At 40.6% G+C, this 27,257-nt stretch overlaps 1 protein-coding gene and 1 pseudogene across 1 annotated transcript in view; one reads left to right on the top strand and one right to left on the bottom strand.

Annotated features, from left to right (window-relative positions):
• Positions 1-636: 636 nt before the first annotated feature.
• Positions 637-27,257, bottom strand: part of Dnah5 (dynein, axonemal, heavy chain 5) — a 283,019-nt gene continuing 256,398 nt past the window's right edge. Inside the window, 4 exon segments of the mRNA NM_001419569.1 lie at positions 637-2,251; positions 13,223-13,454; positions 13,863-14,015; positions 26,859-27,071. Coding sequence (NP_001406498.1) covers positions 2,100-2,251; positions 13,223-13,454; positions 13,863-14,015; positions 26,859-27,071 — 750 coding nt within the window. The 3' untranslated portion in view covers positions 637-2,099.
• Tuba1c-ps4 (tubulin, alpha 1C, pseudogene 4) lies at positions 18,644-19,542 on the top strand (annotated as a pseudogene).

Here is a 27,257-nt window from a genome sequence, read left to right as displayed (position 1 = left end):
ACAGCTCTTATTTTATAATCTTGACATTACTTTTTTTACACACCCTACATATGCTTCTCTCTCTCTCAAATTGAGATTATATAGAACTGCATGCCTAAATGCTTGTTTTCTTGAATCTACACAGTATAGGTCCATTGTATCATCAGAGAGGCAGAAGACCCAGTACATAGGTGTTATAAAATAAATACAATTTAAATAACTCATCGGTGAGACAGATGGGTAGGAAAGCCCATCTGCAGTGGCACAGGCCCAGTCCAGCAGTTTATACTGCATCCTAAGTCATCAGTAGAATCAGCCATTTTTCTCTCCCTCAGAAATCTGATTCAGAATGCTGACCACCTTCCCATCAGCAGGAAGATATGGGATGGGACCAGATGGCCAAGCAGAAAGGGGTCTTGTGCCTCATCCTGGCTTCATGGCTACATTAAGTTCATTTCTAACGTTTTATAATTGTTTGTATTATGTCCTTTTCTACTTTGTGTCTCTGGAACTTGCAAATCTATACTAACAGTTTGCATCTTAAGGTTATATGAATTACAGATTTTAAATTTGATAGAATAGTTTTGACAGCATTTTTTCTAGTTTCTCAGTAGCAATTACCCTCTTTCAAGAGAAACAATAAACAATCACAATTTAGTCATTTACTAACAATCTTTTATTAGTTTGCATCACATTCTAATTTGTATTATCTGTTTTTAAGAATGAAATAATCAGCAATAATTCTCAAGGATCAACTGATATAGTCATCCACGATCAGTAGGAGTCACAGGAACTAAACACAAATGAGCACAAAGTAGCAATGCTGATCAGAGACCTATTTGTGGTAGGGAACAGACACCCTCCCCTCCTGCTGGACACAGAGAAAACCCATTACCTCAGAAGAAACTACAGCTAACCAGACCTACATAATTCTAATCATAATGCCAATTATATTTCCTAGTCAATACATAGTAGAAGAAGCAGAAGGTCATTTGTTCCCAAAACTTAAAACAAAATAAATGAAGAATTTTCTAGTTAATAAAAACCCTTTTGGATTGCCTCACACACCTTGTAGGTCTTTGATCATCCCTATTCTTCCAGCCATTACATTTCAAATTGCTATGTTTAGTTTTTATATTATTATTTAATTTTTGTCCACATTCAACTCACTTTGTAGCTGTGATCACAGAAAGATCAATACTTTGTAAATGGGATGTTTCACATATTAGTCTGCTTGTCATTCCTTCGAATGAACTCTCCAATAGCAGCTGTCTAAGACATCCTGGTTTCTGTTAGCATAGCTTTACAGCTGAGCATGTGGAGCAGGTCCACTTATTTCCTTTATTAAATACAACTTTATATATAAAATTTGCCTTCACTATGTTTACCCCCTTGGTATACAGCAATAAGAATTTAAGCCCGTGGGTTTTTTTTTATGTTTCTTTCTGTTTAAATTCTTTTACAGATAGATTGGATTAATTTATATTGTTCTAACAACATGTGAATACATCAGTGGTACAGACCCCACACTTTTTGTTAGACATCAATCTTCATCTTCTTTACTAATTATAAGCAACACTGAATGTTGCTCTGCATGTTTACACTACAAGTTCACCTGAGTTGCCTCTTTACAATCTTAATCCATCTTCCATTTCCTGTTATTTTGTAAAATTGATTAGCTCCTTGAAGCCTTGAATATAAGTGTCCTGACCTGGCCAGAAAGAAAAGGTAAGAGAAACAAAATTCACACAGGTCTACCATGTTACTTTACAAAACCTGGCTGCTACCAGAACCACATTAACAGACAAACAATACCCTTGAGGCAATAGCATCTGTTTAACATAGACTTCAGATAGAAAGAAAAAGAAAATACATGATTAGAGGTTTGATGCCCACAATTCATTAGAAGGTTGTTCATTATGTTTTGAAATCATTAAGTATCTTTCAAACAAATGCAGGATTCAATCGCTAATAACAAAACATGTAAAATGCAGCTAAGCATCCAAGGAAGTGTATGGGGCTGTGTCACCTCATTCATTGCACACAACACAGTCTAATTTATGCATGTCCAGCACTGACAGAGAAATTAAGATTAAAATACTTTGGATCGTGTGTTTCTGTTACTTGACATCACAGAGAAGGGCAACCCCACGGAGAATCCAGTGTTCAGGGGCCTGGGCTGTCTTGAGGTCCACAGCAGCGATGTAGTTCAAGTCTGTTCGAACTGGCTTCTTGTAGATGGGACAGCAGTACAACCGAGGATCTCTTGCAGCTACAAAACACAATTTACAGCAGAAAGGAATTTGATTGATTTCTAAGTGAAGCATCTCAGAACACAAGCTAAGTTTGTATACTCTGGAGGTCATTCCAAGGCTGGACAAGGTTGATAGAGTGAAGAACTATTGAAATTGTAGCATCCCTGAAGGTGGCAGGCACTATCACATCAGCTATAGAAAGACATTTAGCCTCCTATTGCTCTTGTTAGTCTCTTACCTATGACCTCAACAGCAATGTCCACTCGTTTTCTTCCTCTTTCACTCCACATATGAATTTGGCATTCCTTTCTACTCATTCCTCTTGACCTCTCTCCCTCAAGTCTTATGCACCCATTTCCTCTTCCTTTACCATGCTTTTAAATCAGTGTTTGTCAGACAAATGCAAGGGTCGGTCACCAATGACAAAACAAGTAAACTACAGCTAAGCATCCAAGGAAGGAAGCATGTGGGGCTTGTATTTGGCACAAGGACCCACCCACTTTTGATTGTGTTGCCTTTATTTCACATTCACCAATTATTTATATTCTCATTTTCAACCTTCTGTGATGTAGTTTTCATCATACTTAAACCAAAGGAAAGGGAATATCCCCAGCCAAACAAAGTGTTATGAATTTCTTTTATAAGCAAAGTCCTAAAAATAGCTGAGAAAGAGAGAAACAGCCATGGCCAGGAGATTCAATTCTCCCTTGAGGACTGGGAAACAGCACAGTCTGAGATTCTGTTCTCTTTTGTAGAGTACAGGGCTAATGCAACTTCCAAAACCAACTATGCAGCTCTAGTGCCTGCCCATTCCTCAAAGATTCCCCCATAAATCATGCACCGGCTCCTTCCCTCCAGCCTTGGACACCCCATGTTCATAGACAGAGCCAAGTCTGAAGAACACAAAACCTACACTAGTTGTGCAGGCCCTCTTTTTTAAAATTCACAAATATTAATTAAACCTAGGAGCAGCCTGGGAAATCACATTCCGGTCACACATTATGAAGTGCACTCTGCCCACAGCAGTTTACCTTCATATCTATCTGTCTATTGCCCATCTCAGGAAGTAGTGTGTTCTTCTGATCCCTTTGAGACTATAAAACCTTTCAAAACAAAAGTTACACACACACACACACACACACACACACACACACACACACACACACACACACACTGATGCCTGCACTACTCTGGAAAGCATGTGGAGCATTATGTATGACTCTTGGAACTACTGAGAAAGAACCACATTTCACTAAAAGTGAAACTTGACTTACTCCATTAGCTTAAGGAAGCTATGCATTGGAGTAGTTCAGATTTTAGTAACAAATTATACAAGCAAGGTAAAATCTTACTATTTAACTGAATAGAACCTTCATCCAGCTATCTGTGTGTTTTAAAATATCCACTATAAATTATCTCTAAGGGTATAATATATTATTATATCACATCAATCATATCATATCATATATATATTGATATAAAATAAATATTCTGAAGTAGTGACTTAGAACAGTGGTTATCCTACCCCAAGTGAACATATGAGGACATTTAGGTTTAGCACAACTATGGACTTGCCAAGTATCTAGTGAAAGGATGCCAGGATGTTGCAAACAACCTATAATTCAGAGAATAAAAAACTACAATGGGATTATCCAAAGCAAAAGCTTATATGGTGTCAAGCCTGGAAGACCTTGTGCTAACAGTAACAGCTAAGTCTCAGTTACTACAGTACTGAACAGCTCACTATGAATTTGATCTCTTAAAGTCATTCATCAGAAATAAGCAATAGAATAGTACTCAATAATTCTCAAGCTTAGGTGCTCCTGCTTCAGTTATTCTTAGAATAATGCTAGTAGCACTAGTTGAGAAAATATATAGAATGCAATGTCTCTGTGTGTGAGTGTGTGTGTGTGTTTGTGTGTGTCTGTGTTTGTTTCTGTGTGTGTGTCTCTATGTGTCTGTGTGTGTTTGTGTGTGTGTCTGAGTGTCTCTGTGTGTCTGTGTGTGTATCTCTTATGTGTCTGTGTGTATCTGTGTCTGTGTCTGTGTCTGTGTGTGTGTCTCTGTGTGTGTGTGTCTCTGTGTGTGTCTGGGTGTGTGTGTCTGGGTGTGTGTGTGTTTGTGTGTGTGTGTCTGTGTGTGTATGTATGTGTGTGTGTCTGGGTGTGTGTGTGTGCTTGTGTGTGTGTTTGTGTGTGTGTGTTTGTGTGTGTGTGTCTGTGTGTGTATGTGTGTGTGTCTGGGTGTGTGTGTGTCTGTGTGTGTGTGTGGGTGGGTGTGTGTGTGGGTGTTTGTGTGTGTGTGTCTGGGTGTGTGTGTGTTTGTGTGTGTGTGTTTGTGTGTGTGTGTCTGTGTGTGTGTATGTATGTGTGTGTGTCTGGGTGTGTGTGTGTGTGTTTGTGTGTGTGTGTCTGTGTGTGTGTGTCTGTGTGTGTGTATGTATGTGTGTGTGTCTGGGTGTGTGTGTGTGTTTGTGTGTGTGTGTGTCTGTGTGTGTGTGTCTGTGTGTGTGTATGTGTGTAAGTATGTCTGAAGTTCTGATCAAGTAAATGGCTGGCAATGAATCACAAAATATTAACTATACTAACTGATATATTTAAATCCTTTAATTCTAGAACCTACAAGCTACCACAAAACACACAACTAATTGTTCTTGTTGTAAATTTGATTAACAGTCATTTTATAAACCTCGAAGTAAGCCATTAGAGTCTTACTTTTTAGTCTAATGATGATTATAACAATTATACCTTGTACAATATTTGACTACTTGGATTCTAATTCCAAAATAAATTGAAATTATAAAATAACAGAATCCTTTTTAATAAGCAGAGGAAAACATTCTCTGAAATGTTTACTCAGTTTTATTTATTTTTAATTGATTCTTAACTGAAGATGCTCACAGCATGTAGCAAACATCTGAGGCAGGATTAGAAGTCACCCCAAATATAATTTCATGGTGAAAATCCCACCACCAAACAGATTGTGTGTACTCAATCCCCTGCTTAGACAAGTAACTTTGAAGATAAGTGCTCAGGGAGAACAACTTAGCCACATATGTTTTAAGCTTAGGGTTCCAGAAAACAGATTGTGGGGGATGAAAATGTGTGGACTCCACACTGAGTATCTCAATAAATTGTGTGAGAGAAATTCTGCTTTCTGGTCACTTAACTTCCTTACCTGTTTCATGCATTCATTCACATTTACCATGTGTGTTTCTGCCAATACCCAAAATAACCAACTTCCCGGTTCTAAAGGATGTCCTTCCATTTTGCTCCATAAATGTCATTCTTCCCATCTTAAAATCCTGTGATTTAAAGCAATAATGATAGTAGTACTAATAAAAGTATTTCATTTTGTGGCTTCTGAATGCTCAACATGGTCAGTTCAGGTATTTAAACAACTCTGTTGTGGACACTGTCATTAAGTATAAGACCTTTACCTACATTACAGATTAGAAAGATGAAACCTAAAGAAGTAAGATATTTCTCCAAGACTATAAAACCTTAAGAATCAAACTGGGACAGAAGGCCCACAGCCTATTAGGCTCCTAATCTTTGCAAAACTTGGCATGTGCCATGTATGGTTGGTATCATGCCATATATGACTGACTCCTGGTCTTGTGCCATGTATGGTTGACTTTGGTCTTGTGCCAAGTATGGCTGACTCCTGATCTTTGCAGCAGGATGTGACAATGAAGTAGACAGCCCAGTTCAACTTGCAGCATATTCCAAAGCCAAGCGGTGAGCATCTGCATGCATCCCACAGTGGCATTGCTGCTTGGTAGCCATAGTCATCAGCAAATCCAACAACCTGAAACCTCAGTTTCCCCATCTGTAAATGGAAAACTATTTACAGATTTGTTGTGAAGTTTAAATAAGAAAATTTTTGTGAATGTCCACTAAAATATAGTACTTGATGTTATACATGACATTTACTTTTTCCAGTCTCCCTCAAATACATATGCTTACACATACATGCATGTATACACATTCTCATGCTCACACATGCACACACACATGCACACACACATGTGTGCACAGACATGCATGTACACATATTCATATGTTTACACAGGCATGCACAGGCACACATTTATGCAAACACATACATACATGTATTCATATGCATGCACACACATATTCACATACTCCCCCAGGCATACACATATTCACGCACATGCATACATATGCATGCACTCACTTACATGCACACATATGTGTGTACACACATAAATTCATGCCTGCATATTCATGTACACACATATAGGCACATTCATACCTATACATATATTCATACAAACATCTTCATGCTCACAGATGCATGCCTACAGACATAGACATATTTTCAATTTTACTTTTCGCTAAGAAAATCTCCCCAGACTGATGCTCCCCATTTCCTCTACAGAGTTCTAGATTTGTAAGTTAGAAGTGGATTAACTACTGTGGGGCCCCAGGAGTCGGGAAGTTGCCTCCCAACTGTCTTATGTAGCTTGCCCTATCTCACACAGTTACCTCCACAGTCTTGGATGAGAGTGAGTCAAGCCGTGCTGTGAGAAATACAAATATCTGGCACAAAATAACCTCACAATCTTCAGAAATGCTGAAACCTCCCTCACACCCTGTGGAGTGTTCAGAGGACAATGCCTTGACCCCCGCCCCAAACATTCCAACCCCTCTGTTCCCTCCAGCTCTCTTTAGTTACAGCCCTGGAGTTTGTTTAGACACAGTATTCTGCCCAGATGAGTCATCCTATGGAGTGGTATATTTTTTCCGCTATTCTCAAAAGAAGCTGGGAAGAGGCAGGTAGAGAATCTAGAATTTGTATGTACAAAGTTTTCCCATTTTTGAGAGTCCCATAAACCTTTAGTGTTTTCCCTGTGATGTCCACATGATAAGCATGAACTGTTAAATTTAGAGATACGCCATTCCCATATTTTAGTATTAAAACAAATATCCAGATACCTTCCTTTTGAAAATAAATAAATCAGCCCTGTTTCTGTACTTCAATAACAACTTTATTTTAAAGTGATAAATCACCTTCCATATCAGTGCAAAATCTATTAACTGAGATTTTTTTTAATTTTAAAGTGATACATTTGGAGTGTCCTTTGGTCGTTGACGAGGCCACGCTTCTGTATCTCAATTAGAACCTTATTTAGTTACCAGAAAGAAATCAAGTGAAATGTTGTGCATGAGAGCAGCAATAGCGGTGTTACGTCTTCCATTAGCAAATATCACTGTCTCCAACCACAAAGAAAAACAAGTTTCTACCAACGTCTGCTAAAACAAGGAAAGGATAAAGAACTAAATTGCACTTCTATTTTCCATGCCTTGAAAGAGTTCTTTTTCCCATTTGCTTCTTTTGTCGCCCACCCTCACCTGCAGCTAATGAGTCTCCTCACTGACTGGTCCAGCAGGGTGGGCTCAGCTGCCCTATAAAAATCTGCTATTAAATGATGAAAAATTGCCTCTATTATGAAATTATGACTGTATTGTGGCCATGCTGATAGGTTCAATGCCGAATTGCCTTGGACTTTTACAGTCTAGTCACAAGGAAAGCAAAGCAACACCCAGCTCACTGTGGGAAGGTCATCTCTTTATTTTATGTGGAACACACTCTCACAGCACTTTGACAATACAGTGATAAGATGAGGCAAATTTTCAAGGACATATTTTGGGTAAAAGGAATATGTCATTAATAATTCTATAAAATAACTCCTGCCCCAGGATTTCACACCAACAGTCTAAAAACTGACTTTCCCAAAGCCTCAGTTGAATCTTGTCTCAGCCCTTCCAGTCATAAGGAAAGTTCAGCCACAAAATCCAGAGTGACACTTGTGCAAGCCGTGTGCTGGTAGCCCGCACATCCCTCAGTGGAGCTCAGCTCCTGCCTCATGCCTTCAGCACCAATTCTTCCAGAGGAAATCCACAGCTAATTTCACAGGAACTCCCCAAGCTAAATGCTTTCTAGAAAACTTCATCCAGTTCATGATACCCAGCATTGTTCTGAGGGTGACTGGTATATACTACAAATTACAAAGGAAAGCTGGACTTTCTTGAGATTTTTCTTTAATGTTATTATTGTTACAGTTACAGCTTAAACATTACAGAAACCAACTATACTGAATATATAGTGGCTCCTCCATATCAGGCTTTTAAAACCTTGTGTATAGACTCTTAGAATGACCTCTTCCTTCTCCTCCTCCTCTTCCTCCTCTTCCTCTTCCTTATCTAGCTTCTCTAGTCAACAAGAAATGGATTTGCACTGAGATCTCCAAGATCATTCCAAACTCTGCAGCCTTAACTCTGGGCCTTAATCCAGAGTTCAGGAGTAGACAGAGGAGAACTAAGCTTTCTTGTACCTGAAAATATTGAGATGCTGAAGGTTCCCTAGTACTGTTCTTCTTTGCCCTCTTGACCACTGCAAGAAGTCGTGCTATGATCCTGCTGGCCTTTGTTTTGCTTCAACATCCTGCAATAATGTGTAGGCTCATATTTCTTATACCTACCCCAGCCCTTTGTAATCAGAGTTAAATTATTGATAGGTCACAGTGCTCTAGAATGGTGATATATACTGAAACCCAACAGGGTTGTGGCACAGCTGGAACTATGCTTCTCTCTCTCTCTCTCTCAAACCTGGCATAAGTCCAACGCAGGCAGATCTTAGAACACACATGCCAGAAACATTTTCTGCCATGGACCACAGCTGTCCATTCTGTGACATCATTTCTCTGCACTTCTGGAGCTTAGACCTTCTGCTTGAGGGACTCTATCTACCCAGGCTCACCATGGTGACTTGAACAAGAAATTGCTCCATTAAGACATGTATTCAAATACTTGGTCCCCGATTGATGGTGCTGTTTAGGGAGGTTATGGAACCTCAAAGAGATAGAATCTTTGGAAGTGTGTCATTTGGGACTGGCCACAAGCATTTATGGGCTGTATCTATTCATGAAGAGAAGAAACCCCAGATGAGTTTCCCTCTCCCTGCCTATCTCTCTTTCTCTGATTCTTTGTCTTTCTGTTTCTGTTTGTCTCTATCTCTCTCTCTCTCTCTCTCTCTCTCTCTCTCTCTCTCTGTCTCTCCCCCCCACCTCATTCTCTCTCTCTCTCTCTGCCTTTCTCTTTCTAGCTCTCTGTCTTTCTCTGTTTCTCTGTTTGTCTCTGTGTGTCTGTCTTTGTGTGTCTGTTTCTGTATCTCTCTCCCTCTTTCTCTCTGTATGTCTGTCCCTCTCCCGCTCTCCTCCCCCCACCTCTGACTCTCTGCCTTTCCCTTTCTCTCTAGCTCTCTTTGTCTTTGTCTGTCTCTATGAGTCTGTCTCTGTATCTCTCTCCCTCTTTCTCTCTGTGTCTCCCTCCCTCTCCCTCTCCCTCTCCCTTTCCTCTCCCTCTCCCACTCCCTCTCTCTTTCCCTCTCCTTCTCCTTCTCCCTCTCCTTCTCCCTCCCCCTCTCCCTCCCCAACATGTGCAGGTGAAATGCAATCCGCTTCCTCTCTGCCTAACTGCCAGACTGGCCCCATGCTCCTGCTTCCATGCCTTCCCCACCATTATCAAGTCTATTCCTCAAGAACTACAAACTAAAAATAAATGCTTTCTTCCTTCAGTTACTTTTGAGCAGGGTATGATGGTATAGCAACATAAAGTAACTAATCATTCACAGTGCACAGCAACTGATGCCCCAAACCATGGAGTAGTTCTCAACTCCCTCCCCTCCTCCACCAGTCATTCTAAGAACACATGTCCCTCTGTCTTATCTCTACAGGTTTCCACCTTACTCTTAATAATTCATCTTCTGTTTTCCTGTAACCTGCCAAGGTGCACTATTACCCCTTCCTAGTCTTCTTCTTTCCTCTCTCACACAACCTCTTCTTCTCCAGCCTGGGGATTTTTTTCAGAGAAATTATCCATAAGGAAATTACAGTCATGACACTCACACACCCAAAAGAATCCCAAATCTGGAAGTTGACCACACCCTTCATAGCTGGACACCCTCTCCTTTGCCCACTGATCCCATATCTGTCACCTACAGCACACAGGAGTTCTGTTCCTTGTGTCCTCACTGTGTGTGCATACTCATGCACACACTGAGTTCTTCTCACACCTTCACCACCTTTCCCAACTATCTACACACACATCTTTCTGTTCCTCATACAAGGCATAGCCAATGCTACCTCTGCATACTTCTGCATACTTCCCTTTGTTGCTGGATGGCAGCAGGCCTGATTGGTCTCTGAGACTCAGTGAAGTTTTCCCTCCTTTCTGAACTCTTAAATTATCTCATGCTCAACCATACGTACATGTATATGTGTGCTTTCCTTAGATGAACAAGGACTCTGACACCTGTACATGCTGTCTGATACCTCCACATGCTCTCTCAGTTCTCCGTCATCACCTCATTTAAAACCATCATCAATACAGATTAACAGATGCTGAGATCCTTTGGGAGATGTCAGGTTAACTTCCTGCGAACCTCTGAGAATATCACATTCATTGTCAATCAATCAATATATAACCTTGTTTATGTTTGATAGCACCTTTTATATGTATCCTGATATCCATTAACATTCAAGATTGCCAGCACTATAACATACACCTAAAGGAAGTTTATCTAATATATGCCTTGTCTCCATAAGTTATGCTATAGGGACTTTCTATCCTTAGAAAGGTAAATTTTTAAGTACTATAGTGGCAAAGAGTAATATTAAACAGAAAAATAAATCATATAATATGCTTTATCATGTATAATATTTTCTGTCTTCTATATACTTTATATAACATATAAATGTATGCAAACATGTGTATTTATGTAAGTTATACATAAAATATTAGATATAAATATATAGAAAAAAAGCATAACAGAAAATGGACCCTGTAAATGGCATTTGTTTATGCTATAATGGCTCAAACCAAGAGGCAGAGCATTCCTATATTCAGCCTCACCTCAGAATCAAGGTATTTATTAGGCGGCTCCAATATTGTTCTTCTCTGTGCACATCTAGGGATGACTGCAAGCACTGACATCAGCATTATGGATAAACTTTAATATAAACACCAAATATGCAAGTAACAAGACCTGAAGATAGTTGCTTCATTTTTTTGTGAGGGGGGGTTGATGAACTGTTTATTCAACAGAAATCTGAATCAATTATAATGAACACCTGCTACATTGCACCTGTTAATAGTTGCTTCTTATATCTACTACAGCATGGCAAACGGAGCCACAAGAATGGGCATCTTGTCTGGTCTCTGCTTTTGCAACTTTAACCGCATTTGGCAGTTGGCAAGAATCAGGTAAACAGTCACTGAATGCTTTGGTGAGCTCATGCTATTTTCCCTCTGCCAAGAAAAATCTTTCTTCAGCTCCAAGCCACACTCATTCTTGTCCATATCTCAGAATGAGTCTGTCTAATCTAAGCCCTCACTCATACTTGTTTCCCTTCTGTTTCCTAAGCATTCTGAACACACCTATATCATAATATTTTCCAATTGTATTTTAGCATTAGTTTTTATTGATTTTGCTCACTAAACTATGGGCAATATCTGGTTCATAATTTTCTTTGTCTACTAGTCTGTAAGGTTGTAAGCAATATACGTTAAACAACGAGCAAGTTTTTGTTTGCTTAGAAATATTTAGGTGCTGCAGAGAAAGCAAAGCACTTGCTTTTCTTGCAGAGAATATGATTTCTTTTGTAGCATGTACATGACAATTTACAACTGTCTATGACCCAGTTGGAGGGCATCCAGACCCATCTTCTGGTCCCAGGCATACATGTAATGCACAAACATACATAAAGACAAAATGTTCATACACATAAATAAGTATTAAAAAGTAAATATTTAACCCATGCCTAGACTTGGGAGGCTGAAGGAAGAGAATTGCAAATTCAAGATCAACATTTACCTTGTCTGTGGGAGACCTTGAATTCAATCCGCAGTGTGTGTGCACACCTGTACACACACACACACACACACACACACACACACACACACACACACACACACGGAAAAGAAAAATGTAGCTCACAACCTTTTCTGCCCGAGCCAAGTTTTCTAGTGTGATACTTATCCATGGGATTATAATACCATCAACCTTCAAAGATATGTTACTCTTCCTTTATTTATCCAAAGAAAAAGGCACGTATATCATTAAACCACTTCTTCCTGGAAAACCATCATCATGCCTGTCTCTGGAGCTTCTAGGTCATGTTCACAAAGGAACCCAGTTCCCTGGAGGGAATAGGAAGGAGGTTAGTTGGAAGACAGCTGGATGGGTACGGAAAAAGCCTCAAGAAAATGTGAGGTCACAGTGGGAAACACTCGATGCGGTTTTAGATTTCTGAAGTAGAACTTTGATAATGTAGAGTAAATGAGTGCTCCATTGAAATGGTATTTTTCTAGTGAATAAAATAGGTACCCAGCATTTTACATTTAGCTATATGATTAGGCCAAATACCTCCAGACACCCATTTAGATTTCACATCCTGACTCAAACTCAAAACTAGTAGAGCTACACTTCCTGGTGAGTCCTGTGTACAAATTAATTAATTAATTAATTAATTAATTAATTAAAATATAAAACCAACAACAAACAAACAAAAACTATTATTACTTGCCTCACTCCCTCCTCCTGTCTATTCCTCAATATCAGGCCAGGTCCAAGAACTCATGATGCTCGGTTCCTGTTCTTTTGGTTCCATAGTTATACTTCTTCACTCCATGTGTTTTTTTTTTCTGATCTCATTGGTAAAACTATATCTATCATGCATATGCTATCTGCTTTACCAGACAGACAAGAATTTACTATTGTCTATATAGTAGCACCCAAGAAAAGGTCTGAAAATCTGTAGGCATTCATTAAGCAGAAGTATGAATATGGAACTGGTTGGCATAGTAAGTCCCTACTGCCTGATAGCAAAATAATGAGACTGTATGTATAACATCAGCCAACCCTGTGGTACTGATCCTTTTTGAAGATGCAAGACAACTTACTATTGTTTTCTGCAAAAATCCTTATGACAGGCATCAACTCAAAAAGCACTTTGGGTTTGGATTCAATGAGTTTCATGTTCCTTTTGTCCCAGCCAGCACCCTCAAGATATAAGCCGTAGACATAGACCCCTTCTGTAGGAGGAGCAGAAATGTCGTCCTTCATAAATTTGGTGACTTCATTGCAAAGAACCATATTGTCCAAAGCCCATCCTTTGTTGGCTCGAGTTATTTCCTATTCAAGTGAGCAAAAAGAGATAGGGAATAATTACAAGCTTTTCTCAATAGGACGAGCAAAATGAAGATCAAGCTATTCCACATGATCCTCATTCAAAGGAATTAAATTAAAGAATTTAAAAGATTCTCTCATTTAAAAAAATGCTCACATTCTAATTCAACCATGTGTACTTTAAAGGGCAAAGCTATAAAATCAAATCAACATAGAAATAAATAAATAATAATAAATAAGTCCTTGCAGTCTGGGAGTAAATAGCAATATTTATCATCGCAACAAGGTGGCTGCCAGTACCAAACAGAAGTAGTCATTCTCTGTCTCATTATATTCTTCAAAGCCATCATGAAATAAGAGAAGGTTGTAGAGAGAAATCACAGTAACACAATGAGCCCAAGTGAAAGCTATTACCTGTCGCATTGCAGTTAAGAATCCCTGGGGGTTAAAGAAACCTGTCATCCAAAAGCAGTGGGGTCTGCCGTTGGAAACCCAGGATGTGAACTGGCAGTTTCTTTCTAGAAGTTCAGTAAACCAGAAGCCCAGGGTACTAGAAACCCATGATGCCTGAAAAACATAACATTAAAACAACCCTTCAATAGAGGTTTGATTCAGCCCTGTAAATGGAGCTCACTCAGAAAAACAAGCAGTAATTTCATTGTAATTTCCACTGAGCTCTGACCCATAAACTTTTCAGATTATTCTTTCTCCTTCACATTAATGACGTGAAGACAAATGAATGATTCGAATTCACAGAGCTGTGAAAGATGACACTACGGCCACCTTCCACCTGCAGCTATGTTCATCACCAATTGTAAAGAATTCAAAACCATCTAAGGAATAAAGCTTAACAGGCTTCCATTACGATCAGGCTACAATTTCAATAGATACTGTATAAGACATGGTTTTTATTTATATAACTAAACTCATGGTATCGTCAAGATAGGCCAACACTTTAAAATGCATCTTTGTGCAATGCCTCATAGAAGCCGTTCCCTGTTTATCTTAATGAGGTAAACAACAGTTGTTCCCTCGAGTGTGTGTCCCATTAAGAGGCAGAAAGGGAGACCTAGCTTCCTTTACCACCCGCAATTCATTTGTACTCGCCACTTCTAACCTTCTTCCCGAATTCATTTGAGTAATTTCCTTTATGACAACGGGCATGGATGTCATTAAGGCAGCAGGAGCAGCACCGTGGGGAAGAATCTGCAAATCATAGGTTATAACATTTCACGGTAATTGCAACATTTTCAGTAGGAATAAATGTCGTAATCAACCTGGGTTGGTATCTCACTTGAATTTCAAATATCATTACAATTAATTTCCCCATATTTCAAGAGTTTCTGCAATTCTACAGACTGATAGTAACATTAATAGAAGAAAAACTGCATAAAATGGTAATAATTTAAGAATTAGTTAGCTCATTCTATCCTACCTTTATAGGTGGGTTAGGTTAAAAAAAATGTGCTAAAATCACATTTTGTCTCAGAGTAAAGGAAATATTATACAAGAGGCTACTGCCTACAAAGACTTGTTCTGTTCCAGAGCTTCTCTGGGGCTGGCAGGGCTGAGTGAGATAGCTTAGAAGGAACAAATGTCCAAGGCTGGTGACTTGGAAGGTTCTCCATCTTGTTGGCAGTGAGAACAGGACATTCAAAAGGAAAATACTCCAGTCTTTGCACTAAATTCGTGAAAGCTGAGAAGGAAGAAAAGGGGCTCCAGGCAATGCTGATTTAGTGTTCCTAGGTCATGTGACTCAAGTGGTTCATAGTGACCTCATCAAACAAGGCAGAGAACACACAAGAAGTCCTAGTTACACATTGGTCAAGATCTGGAGAAAGATATGTGAGGATCAGCACTGATCAGCCTTGTGAGTGGGAGGGATGTATGTGTGTTTGTGTGTGTGTGTGTGTGTGTGTGTGTGTGTGTAAGACAGAGAGACAGAGAGAGACAGACAGACAGACAGACAGACAGACAGACAGACAGAGAAGGGGAGGGAGGAGGAGGGAGGGAGAGGAAGAGGAACAGAGAGATAAAGACAGACAGACAGACAGATGGAGGCAGGGAGGGAGGGAGGAAGAGAGAGAGAGAGAGAGAGAGAGAGAGAGAGAGAGAGAGAGAGAGAGAGAGGGAGAGAGAGAGAAGCATGCCTATACCCATGTATGCACTTTTAGAATCCAGAAAAGGAAATTAGGGTGGCTTAGTCTTACTCTCTACTCTCCAACTTCCTGCCCAAACAGGCTTCCTTGCTGAACCAGGAGCCTGCTGTCTCTCAGGATCTGCCCACTGACATCCCCTAGTGGTGAGGTTACAGGTATATGAAGCCACAGATGACTTTTAACTTGAATGCTAGAGATTTGAACACAGATCCTCATGATTGTTTAGTAAGCACTACTACTTACTAATAAAGACATCTGTCCTGAACAAATCTTCCCCAAGACACTTCTGGTTCTAATCCCATCAAGATACTTTTCTATTTTGCTAAAAAAAAAATACAAGCACCGCAAAAATTCATTCTCTAAATTGTATCTCTATCTACCTGCTGATACCTTCCTCTACCTTCTCAGTCTGGCCCAATCCTCAACAGTCTTGCTCTTCCTGTCCCATATACTTCATGTTCAGCATTCAGTACCTTGAACAGAGGATACCTCTGGATCCTCCACCTCTTCCTTAACCATTGCCTCCCCACTCTCTACACACCAATGTCAGTCTCCTGTAAGACAGACTGCTGCTTTTACTGTCTGCTATCTTCCTTGCAATATCACAGCCCTCAAAACCAGGCCTGTGCCAGATCCTCTTGTATTTTTGTTATCTGCTCTTCACCTGGAAGTCTTTTCTTCTTTGGAGTCTTGTGCCTACACGTGTCATCTTACCCATTCTGGTGTCTGTGACTTAATGATTGCCCCTTGGTAGTCATGCAGGCTTGCACTCACACTCAATGACTCAAACATTCAGAATAGCAATGGTGCTGTTGCTATTTTGAGTGCTGGAGGTGGAAACATGGCAGATGATGGTTGTGAAGGCATCCACCCTGGAGGAGGAAGTGGTGCTGCTGGTGGTGGTCACTGTAGGAATAATAGAAGCAAATGTGTGGAGATGGTAGTGGAAGTGATACTGGTGGGAGACCGAGTGGTTATCAGTGATGGTTCAGTCCTGATAATAACCGCAAGTACTTATATGGTACTGGCCACACACACCACAGTCTTATGAGCACTTTGCATCTATCCAATTCATTTAATCCCGGCAGCATTGCTAGGAATGACGCATAGTCATTTCCATCTTACCGACGTGTAAAGGTAAGGAACTTTATACAATGACCCAACAAACTTATACCAGAATAGGCATGATCTAAATACAAATATTCTAGCACAAAATCCACATTCACAGATGCATATATTTTAAGTCATTTAGGGATAACTTCAGCATCTGTAAGTATGATTCATTTAGCATAATACTTCTTCAGCTTATGATCAGCTCAGCCCTAAGCAGCCTCCAGAGCATACCTCTTTATTCCACTACTTGCACAGTCAGGCTCCATGTCAGTCATCATCAAACACTGGATGGGAGAAATGTGTCTTCCACACTCCTGAAATTCCTTTATTGCCTAAGAGCTCCTTCCATACAACTCTCCTGACACTACTTCACCCTTACTTTCATACTAACAAAGGAAAAAAAATGATTTGACTGGAGAGTGTTTCAAGCGAAGGTTATCAAACAACTCGTGCTTTCTATGCTTTCTGAACTCCCAAATGGTTAAGCTGGGTCCATTGCTTAACAACTGACTCAAGAACTGTGAGAGGAAGATATGGGCACTGCCTGACTAGGACGTCTACACATAGTCCTTCTCACCCACTTCATGTGCCTTGGGCTTTGATAACTTCAGAGTCCATATGTCCAAGTGGCACAGCTTTCAGATGGCAGAGTCTCCACTGGGTTCTCACAGGGTAATTTGGTGGACAAAAGGCCCTCTCAACCTCTGAGACACGTATCAAAGTGGGTGACAGCAGCATCTCCTAAAATATCTGAAATATGCTTCAATGTGTCATACATGGGCAGCAGCTTTTAGGAACATCACTGCACTTTTGGGAAATATACAAATTCCTATTAGGGAGCCTAGCTCTTTCTGTCTCATTAGGACTAAACTGTCTGTAGGAAACACATTTTTGCTCAATAGTTTTTTAGGGGAGAAGCTTCAGATTGCAACGCTGTTTGAAGATCATCTTGTCTAATTTTTAGGTTCTATTTTAAGAAACTCTCTTGTCAGCAAATAGCATGCATCTTCTCTAAGAGTGGCCTTTTCAGCAAATGTTCTGCGATCTCACTACTCTGCACTGACCTCTTCTTTGTGAGACCAGATAGAAAAAAGCTAAATAATTAATCTCTAAAATCTGATCTATACCATCCTCAAAACTCTCTTTTCCACATTCCATTCTCTAACTATAACCTGCTATTTAAAGAATCTGTAAATCGTGAAGTGATGATGTTCATCCTAGAGTCATGGACTATCTAGGAAAAACCTCAGTACCATGCCTGAGAAACCCTCTTTCACATTCATGGTCAGAGGAGTCAAACAGACTCCTAAAACCAAATGCCTTTAAGCTTGGGTATCTCCCATAATTCAAAGTTAAGGCTTCATTGCTGAAGACATGATGCACCTCTGATGCAGCACTTGAAGTAATGGATCAGAACCTGATATGGAAGCCTCTGTCCTGAGGACTCACTCTTGTACATGCTGCCAAGGGAAAATCAACCCAGCTGTAAGACCTATGAACCACAACAGTAACTGGACTAACATTTCTAGGATTGGGAATTAGTGGGACATCCGTCTTAGGGATGACCAACAGCGGTCTAATTGAATTTAAAGTCTGATCAGCAGGGAGAAACTCATGTGTGATAATATAAAGTGAGCCACCTTGCCTGAAGAGGACAGAGACCTGTGAAGAAAACCTACTGCTGCCACAATATAAGTTTCTAAAACAATAGAACGGCATCGTAAGTACCTATTCTTATAGTCATGGATAAGTCTATAGCTTATCCCTCAAGATGCTGACAATAACTATATCCATGGCCACTATACCATTGGCAAGGAGATCATTGACCTTGTCTCGGACAGAATTCACAAGTTGGCTGACCAGTGCATGGGTCTCCAGGGCTTCTTGGTTTTCCACAGCTTTGGTGAGGGAACTGGCCCTGGGTTCACCTCCCTGCTGATGGAGCGTCTCTCTGTTGATTATGGAAAGAAATCCAAGCTGGAGTTCTCCATTTAATCAGCCTCCCAGGTTTCCACTGCTGTTGTTGAGCCCTACAATCCTATTCTCATCACCCACACCTCCCTGAAGCACTCTGATTGTGCTTTCATGATAGACAATGAGGCCATCTATGACATCTGTCATAGAAACCTTGACGTGGAGCGCCCAACCTACACTAACCCTTAACCACCTTATTAGCCAGATTGTACCTTCCATTACTGCTTCCCTCAGATTTGGTGGGGCCCTGAATGTTGATCTGACAGAATTCCAGACCAACCTGGTACCCTACTGTCATATCCACTTCCCTCTGGCCAATTATGCCCCTGTTATCTCTGCTGAGAAAGCCTACCATGAGCAACTTACCGCAGCAGAAATCACCAATACCTGCCTTGAGCCAGCCAATCAAAATGTGACCCTCGCCATGGTAAATACATGGCTTGCTGCCTGCTATACCATGGTGATGTGGTTCCCAAGGATGTTATTGCCGCCATTGACACCGTCAAGACTAAGAGTACCATCCAGTTTGTGGACTGGTGCCCCGCTGGCTTAAAGGTTGGCATTAATTATCAATCTCCCACTGTGGTACTTGTTGGTGACCTGGCCAGGGTCCAGAGAGCTGTGCATATGCCAAACAATACTGCAGCCATTGCTGAGGCCTGGGCTCGCCTAGATCACAAGTTTGATCTGATGTATGCCAAGCATGCCTTTGTGCACTGGTATGTGGGTGAGAGCATAAAGGAGGGGGAGTTCTCTGAGGCCCAGAAGGACATGGCTGTCCTGGAGAAGGATTATAAGGAGGTAAGGTAGATAGTGCTGAAGGAGACGATGAAGGTGAAGAATATTAACTCCTGTGCTGCAACTTTACACGTCTGTGGTCTCATCTTTGTCTGTGTGTGTTAACTATCCTAAAACAAGCAAAACCAGAGAGAGAGAGAGAGAGAGAGAGAGAGAGAGAGAGAGAGAGAGAGAGAGAAGTTTCTTTTTGTGGAAAATAAAAAGACCATTACAGAAAGGCATAGTTGATCAAAATGCAGAAAACAGAAAACCATGGGATACTCAGCCCCATTTTGTACATCTAGAGTACAATTCCTGTATCTATGGCTCTGAGAACACCACAGAAGATGGGAGTGGAAAATTGGAAGAGACAGAGGACCAGGAAGTCTGCTATGCGATTGTGCCTTCTAGCTATGATGGGGAAGCTGTTCCCATCAAGTCTCAACAATATGGCTGCCTAAGTAAGACCTACACAATTTCTTTTTTTTTTTATTATTATTAACTTGAGTATTTCTTATATACATTTCGAGTGTTATTCCCTTTCCCAGTTTCCGGGCAAACATCCCCCTCCCCCCTCCCCTTTCTTATTGGTGTTCCCCTCCCCACCCTCCCCCCATTGTCCCCCTCCCCCCAAAAGTCTAGTTCACTGGGGGTTCAGTCTTAGCAGGACCCAGGGCTTCCCCTTCCACTGGTGCTCTTACTAGGATATTCATTGCTACCTATGAGGTCAGAGTCCAGGGTCAGTCCATGTATAGTCTTTAGGTAGTGGCTTAGTCCCTGGAAGCTCTGGTTGCTTGGCATTGTTGTACATATGGGGTCTCGAGCCCCTTCAAGCTCTTCCAGTTCTTTCTCTGATTCCTTCAACGGGGGTCCTATTCTCAGTTCAGTGTTTTGCTGCTGGTATTCGCCTCTGTATTTGCTGTATTCTGGCTGTGTCTCTCAGGAGCGATCTACATCCGGCTCCTGTCGGTCTGCACTTCTTTGCTTCATCAATCTTGTCTAATTGGGTGGCTGTACATGTATGGGCCACATGTGGGGCAGGCTCTGAATGGGTGTTCCTTCAGTCTCTGTTTTAATCTTTGCCTCTCTCTTCCCTGCCAAGGGTATTCTTGTTCCCCTTTTAAAGAAGGAGTGAACCATTCACATTTTGATCATCTGTCTTGAGTTTCATTTGTTCTAGGCATTTAGGGTAATTCCAGCATTTGGGCTAATAGCCACTTATCAGTGAGTGCATACCATGTATGTCTTTCTGTGTTTGGGGTAGCTCACTCAGGATGATATTTTCCAGTTCCAGCCATTTGCCTACGAATTTCATAAAGTCGTTATTTTGATAGCTGAGTAATATTCCATTGTGTAGATGTACCACATTTTCTGTATCCATTCCTCTGTTGAAGGGCATCTGGGTTCTTTCCAGATTCTGGCTATTATAAATAAGGCTGCAATGAACATAGTGGAGCACGTGTCTTTTTTATATGTTGGGGCATCTTTTGGGTATATGCCCAAGAGAGGCATAGCTGGATCCTCAGGCAGTTCAATGTCCAATTTTCTGAGGATCCTCCAGACTGATTTTCAGAATGGTTGTACCAGTTTGCAATCCCACCAACAATGGAGGAGTGTTCCTATTTCTCCACATCCTCGCCAGCATCTGTTGTCCCCTGAGTTTTTGATCTTAGCCATTCTCACTGGTGTGAGGTGAAATCTCAGGGTTGTTTTGATTTGCATTTCCCTTATGACTAAAGATGTTGAACATTTCTTTAGGTGTTTCTCCGCCATTCGGCATTCCTCAGCTGTGAATTCCTTGTTTAGCTCTGAGCCCCATTTTATAATAGGGTTATTTATTTCCCTGTGGTCTAACTTCTTGAGTTCTTTGTATATTTTGGATATAAGGCCTCTATCTGTTGTAGGATTGGTAAAGATCTTTTCCCAATCTGTTGGTTGCCGTTTTGTCCTAACCACAGTGTCCTTTGCCTTACAGAAGCTTTGCAGTTTTATGAGATCCCATTTGTCAATTCTTGATCTTAGAGCGTAAGCCATTGGTGTTTTGTTCAGGAAATTTTTTCCAGTGCCCATGTGTTCCAGATGCTTCCCTAGTTTTTCTTCTATTAGTTTGAGTGTGTCTGCTTTGATGTGGAGGTCCTTGATCCACTTGGACTTAAGCTTTGTACAGGGTGATAAGCATGGATCGATCTGCATTCTTCTACATGTTGCCCTCCAGTTGAACCAGCACCATTTGCTGAAAATGCTCTCTTTTTTCCATTGGATGGTTTTGGCTCCTTTGTCAAAAATCAAGTGACCATATGTGTGTGGGTTCATTTCTGGGTCTTCAATTCTATTCCATTGGTCTATCTGTCTGTCTCTGTACCAATACCATGCAGTTTTTATCACTATTGCTCTGTAATACTGCTTGAGTTCAGGGATAGTGATTCCCCCTGAAGTCCTTTCATTGTTGAGGATAGCTTTAGCTATCCTGGGTTTTTTGTTATTCCAGATGAATTTGCAAATTGTTCTGTCTAACTCTTTGAAGAATTGGATTGGTATTTTGATGGGGATTGCATTGAATCTGTAGATTGCTTTTGGTAAAATGGCCATTTTTACTATATTAATCCTGCCAATCCATGAGCATGGGAGATCTTTCCATCTTCTGAGGTCTTCTTCAATTTCCTTCTTCAGTGTCTTGAAGTTCTTATTGTACAGATCTTTTACTTGCTTTGTTAAAGTCACTCCGAGGTACTTTATATTATTCGGGTCTATTATGAAGGGTGTCGTTTCCCTAATTTCTTTCTCGGCTTGTTTCTCTTTTGTATAGAGGAAGGCAACTGATTTATTTGAGTTAATTTTATACCCAGCCACTTTGCTGAAGTTGTTTATCAGCTTTAGTAGTTCTCTGGTGGAAGTTTTGGGATCACTTAAATATACTATCATATCATCTGCAAATAGTGATATTTTGACTTCTTCTTTTCCGATCTGTATCCCCTTGACCTCCTTTTGTTGTCTGATTGCTCTGGCTAGAACTTCAAGAACTATATTGAATAAGTAGGGAGAGAGTGGGCAGCCTTGTCTAGTCCCTGATTTTAGTGGGATTGCTTCAAGTTTCTCTCCATTTAGTTTAATGTTAGCAACTGGTTTGCTGTATATGGCTTTTACCATGTTCAGGTATGGGCCTTGAATTCCTATTCTTTCCAGGACTTTTATCATGAAGGGGTGTTGAATTTTGTCAAATGCTTTCTCAGCATCTAATGAAATGATCATGTGGTTTTGTTCTTTCAGTTTGTTTATATAATGGATCACGTTGATGGTTTTCCGTATATTAAACCATCCCTGCATGCCTGGGATGAAGCCTACTTGGTCATGGTGGATGATTGTTTTGATGTGCTCTTGGATTCGGTTTGCCAGAATTTTGTTGAGTATTTTTGCGTCGATATTCATAAGGGAAATTGGTCTGAAGTTCTCTTTCTTTGTTGTGTCTTTGTGTGGTTTAGGTATAAGAGTAATTGTGGCTTCGTAGAAGGTATTCGGTAGTGATCCATCTGTTTCAATTTTGTGGAATAGTTTGGATAATATTGGTATGAGGTCTTCTATGAAGGTTTGATAGAATTCTGCACTAAACCCGTCTGGACCTGGGCTCTTTTTGGTTGGGAGACCTTTAATGACTGCTTCTATTTCCTTAGGATTTATGGGGTTGTTTAACTGGTTTATCTGTTCCTGATTTAACTTCGGTACCTGGTATCTGTCTAGGAAATTGTCCATTTCCTGAAGATTTTCAAGTTTTGTTGAATATAGGTTTTTGTAGTAAGATCTGATGATTTTTTGAATTTCCTCTGAATCTGTTGTTATGTCTCCCTTTTCATTTCTGATTTTGTTAATTTGGACGCACTCTCTGTGTCCTCTCGTTAGTCTGGCTAAGGGTTTATCTATCTTGTTGATTTTCTCAAAGAACCAAGTTTTGGTTCTGATGATTCTTTCTATGGTCCTTTTTGTTTCTACTTGGTTGATTTCAGCTCTGAGTTTGATTATTTCCTGCCTTCTACTCCTCCTGGGTGTATTTGCTTCTTTTTGTTCTAGAGCTTTTAGGTGTGCTGTCAAGCTGCTGACATATGCTCTTTCCTGTTTCTTTCTGCAGGCACTCAGCACTATGAGTTTTCCTCTTAGCACAGCTTTCATTGTGTCCCATAAGTTTGGGTATGTTGTACCTTCATTTTCATTAAATTCTAAAAAGTTTTTAATTTCTTTCTTTATTTCTTCCTTGACCAGGTTATCATTGAGTAGAGCATTGTTCAATTTCCAAGTATATGTGGACATTCTTCCTTGATTGTTATTGAAGACCAGTTTTAGGCCGTGGTGGTCCGATAGCACGCATGGGATTATTTCTATCTTTCTGTACCTGTTGAGGCCCGTTTTTTGACCAATTATATGGTCAATTTTGGAGAAAGTACCATGAGGAGCTGAGAAGAAGGTATATCCTTTTGCTTTAGGATAGAATGTTCTATAAATATCCGTTAGGTCCATTTGGCTCATGACTTCTCTTAGTCTGTCTACATCTCTGTTTAATTTCTGTTTCCATGATCTGTCCATTGATGAGAGTGAGGTGTTGAAATCTCCCACTATTATTGTGTGAGGTCCAATGTGTGTTTTGAGCTTTAGTAAGGTTTCTTTTACATATGTAGGTGCCCTTGTATTTGGGGCATAGATATTTAGGATTGAGAGTTCATCTTGGTGGATTTTTCCTTTGATGAATATGACGTGTCCTTCCTTATCTTTTGTCATGACTTTTAGTTGGAAATTGATTTTATTTGATATTAGAATGGCTACTCCAGCTTGCTTCTTCTGACCATTTGCTTGGAAAGTTGTTTTCCAGCCTTTCACTCTGAGGTAGTGTCTGTCTTTGTCTCTGAGGTGTGTTTCCTGTAGGCAGCAGAATGCAGGGTCCTCGTTGCGTATCCAGTTTGTTAATCTATTTCTTTTTATTGGGGAGTTGAGGCCATTGATGTTGAGAGATATTAAGGAATAGTGGTTATTGCTTCCCGTTATATTCATATTTGGATGTGAGGTTATGTTTGTGTGCTTTCATTCTCTTTGTTTTGTTGCCAAGACGATTAGTTTCTTGCTTCTTCTAGGGTATAGCTTGCCTCCTTATGTTGGGCTTTACCATTTATTATCCTTTGTAGTGCTGGATTTGTAGAAAGATATTGTGTAAATTTGGTTTTGTCATGGAATATCTTGGTTTCTCCATCTATGTTAATTGAGAGTTTTGCAGGATACAGTAACCTGGGCTGGCATTTGTGTTCTCTTAGGGTCTGTATGACATCTGTCCAGGATCTTCTGGCCTTCATAGTTTCTGGCGAAAAGTCTGGTGTGATTCTGATAGGTCTGCCTTTATATGTTACTTGACCTTTTTCCCTTACTGCTTTTAATATTCTTTCTTTATTTTGTGCATTTGGTGTTTTGACTATTATGTGATGGGAGGTGTTTCTTTTCTGGTCCAATCTATTTGGAGTTCTGTAGGCATCTTGTATGCCTATGGGTATCTCTTTTTTTAGGTTAGGGATGTTTTCTTCTATGATTTTGTTGAAGATATTTACTGGTCCTTTGAGCTGGGAGTCTTCACTCTCTTCTATACCTATTATCCTTAGGTTTGATCTTCTCATTGAGTCCTGGATTTCCTGTATGTTTTGGACCAGTAGCTTTTTCCGCTTTACATTATCTTTGACAGTTGAGTCAATGATTTCTATGGAATCTTCTGCTCCTGAGATTCTCTCTCTTCCATCTCTTGAATTCTGTTGGTGAGGCTTGTATCTACAGCTCCTTGTCTCTTCTTTTGGTTTTCTATATCCAGGGTTGTTTCCATGTGTTCTTTCTTGATTGCTTCTATTTCCATTTTTAATTCCTTCAACTGTTTGATTGTGTTTTCCTGGAATTCTTTCAGGGATTTTTGCCATTCCTCTCTGTAGGCTTCTACTTGTTTATTAATGTTTTCCTGTGTTTCCCTAAGTGAGTTCATGTCTTTCTTGAAGTCCTCCAGCATCATGATCAAATATGATTTTGAAACTAGATCTTGCTTTTCTGGTGTGTTTGGATATTCCATGTTTGTTTTGGTGGGAGAATTGGGCTCCGATGATGGCATGTAGTCTTGGTTTCTGTTGCTTGGGTTCCTGCGCTTGCCTCTCGCCATCAGATTATCTCTAGTGTTACTTTGTTCTGCTATTTCTGACAGTGGCTAGACTGTCCTATAAGCCTGTGTGTCAGGAGTGCTGTAGACCTGTTTTCCTCTCTTTCAGTCAGTTATGGGGACAGAGTGTTCTGCTTTCGGGCGTGTAGTTTTTCCTCTCTACAGGTCTTCAGCTGTTCCTGTGGGCCTGTGTCTTGAGTTCACCAGGCAGCTTTCTTGCAGCAGAAAAGTTGGTCTTACCTGTGGTCCCGAGGCTCAAGTTTGCTCGCGGGGTGCTGCCCAAGGACTCTCTGCGGCGGCAGCAACCAGGAAGACCTGTGCCGCCCCTTCCGGGAGCTTCAGTGCACCAGGGTTCCAGATGGCCTTTGGTGTTTTCCTCTGGCGTCCGAGCTGTATGTACAGAGAGCACTCTCTTCTGGTTTCCCAGGCTTGTCCGCCTCTCTGAAGGTTCAGCTCTCCCTCCCACGGGATTTGGGTGCAGAGAACTGTTTATCCGGTCTGTTTCCCTCAGGTTCCGGCGGTGTCTCCAGACCTACACAATTTCAACAGCAGGTGATATCCCAACCTGCATGAAGAAATCTCATGTGTCTCCACGCCTAGATGAAGAGCAATTAACAACTGCTGAGAGAAGGAGAGTGAGTCCTTCCAAGAGATGAGCCCCTGATTGGTATTGTAATACCTAGTGATAAACTCTGGAAACATATACATTAGGTAACATTGCCAGACTCAGCAGACTGTATTTTTGTAGTTATTCATTTGTATGCATATGCGATACCAATGGCTAAAAAACAGATAAATTAGGGAGCAGGGGATGGGTGCACGGGAAGAGAAGAAGGGAAGAGTATGAAGGAACATGATGTAATTATATTTTAATTAAATTTCAAAATAATAAATAAGGAGGAGATGGCCCAGTGATTAATAGCAATTGCTGCTTTTGCAGAGAACCAAGGTTCAGTTCCTAGCACCCACATTTGATGGCTTAACTGCCTGCCTGTAACTCCATATAAGGGGGATCTAATGCTCCACTGTGACTCCGTGGGCACTTGTATGTATGTGAACCACATGTTTGCATTTAAGCACACTTATCCACATAAACTAAATGATTTTAAGTGGAATTTTGAAAACGGGAGAGTCACCACTAAGCATCACTAAACATAAGAGCCATGTGACTCTTTGGTATGATTCTAGCCACTCACAAAGTAAGAGCAGCACTGTACTTGCCTTTTTCCACCGAGCCGGGATTCTGGCATCAAACATGCAATCCAGAGCATCTCGCAGATTGTCGCTCATGATAATGGTGCCATCAACAGCTAGTTTCAGCTCAGTCAGGGTGCTACGGACAAGGCTGAGGACCCTTTGCATCCTGTCAATCTCCTGCCTGAGGAAGATGTTCATGGGCTCGAATGGTCCCATCTTCTGCAGTCTCTCCTTCACCTTCCATGGAGACATTCAAAGTACATGACAGGAATTAGATACTACTATGATAGTATAGTATTGTGCCCTGGGGTGTCTAAGGAAGCCCTGCTTTTTACAATGCCATAAATAGTATGTTTTTAGTTTGTTTTTTTTTATTTTTTTTTTATTAACTTGAGTATTTCTTATATACATTTCGAGTGTTAT

The sequence above is a fragment of the Rattus norvegicus genome, chromosome 2, assembly GCF_021556685.1.
Source record: "Rattus norvegicus strain SHRSP/BbbUtx chromosome 2, alternate assembly SHRSP_T2T, whole genome shotgun sequence".
Classification (NCBI taxonomy): domain Eukaryota; kingdom Metazoa; phylum Chordata; class Mammalia; order Rodentia; family Muridae; genus Rattus; species Rattus norvegicus.
The sequence above is the reverse complement of the archived record's forward strand: the minus strand, read 5'-3'. Positions and strand labels throughout refer to the sequence as shown.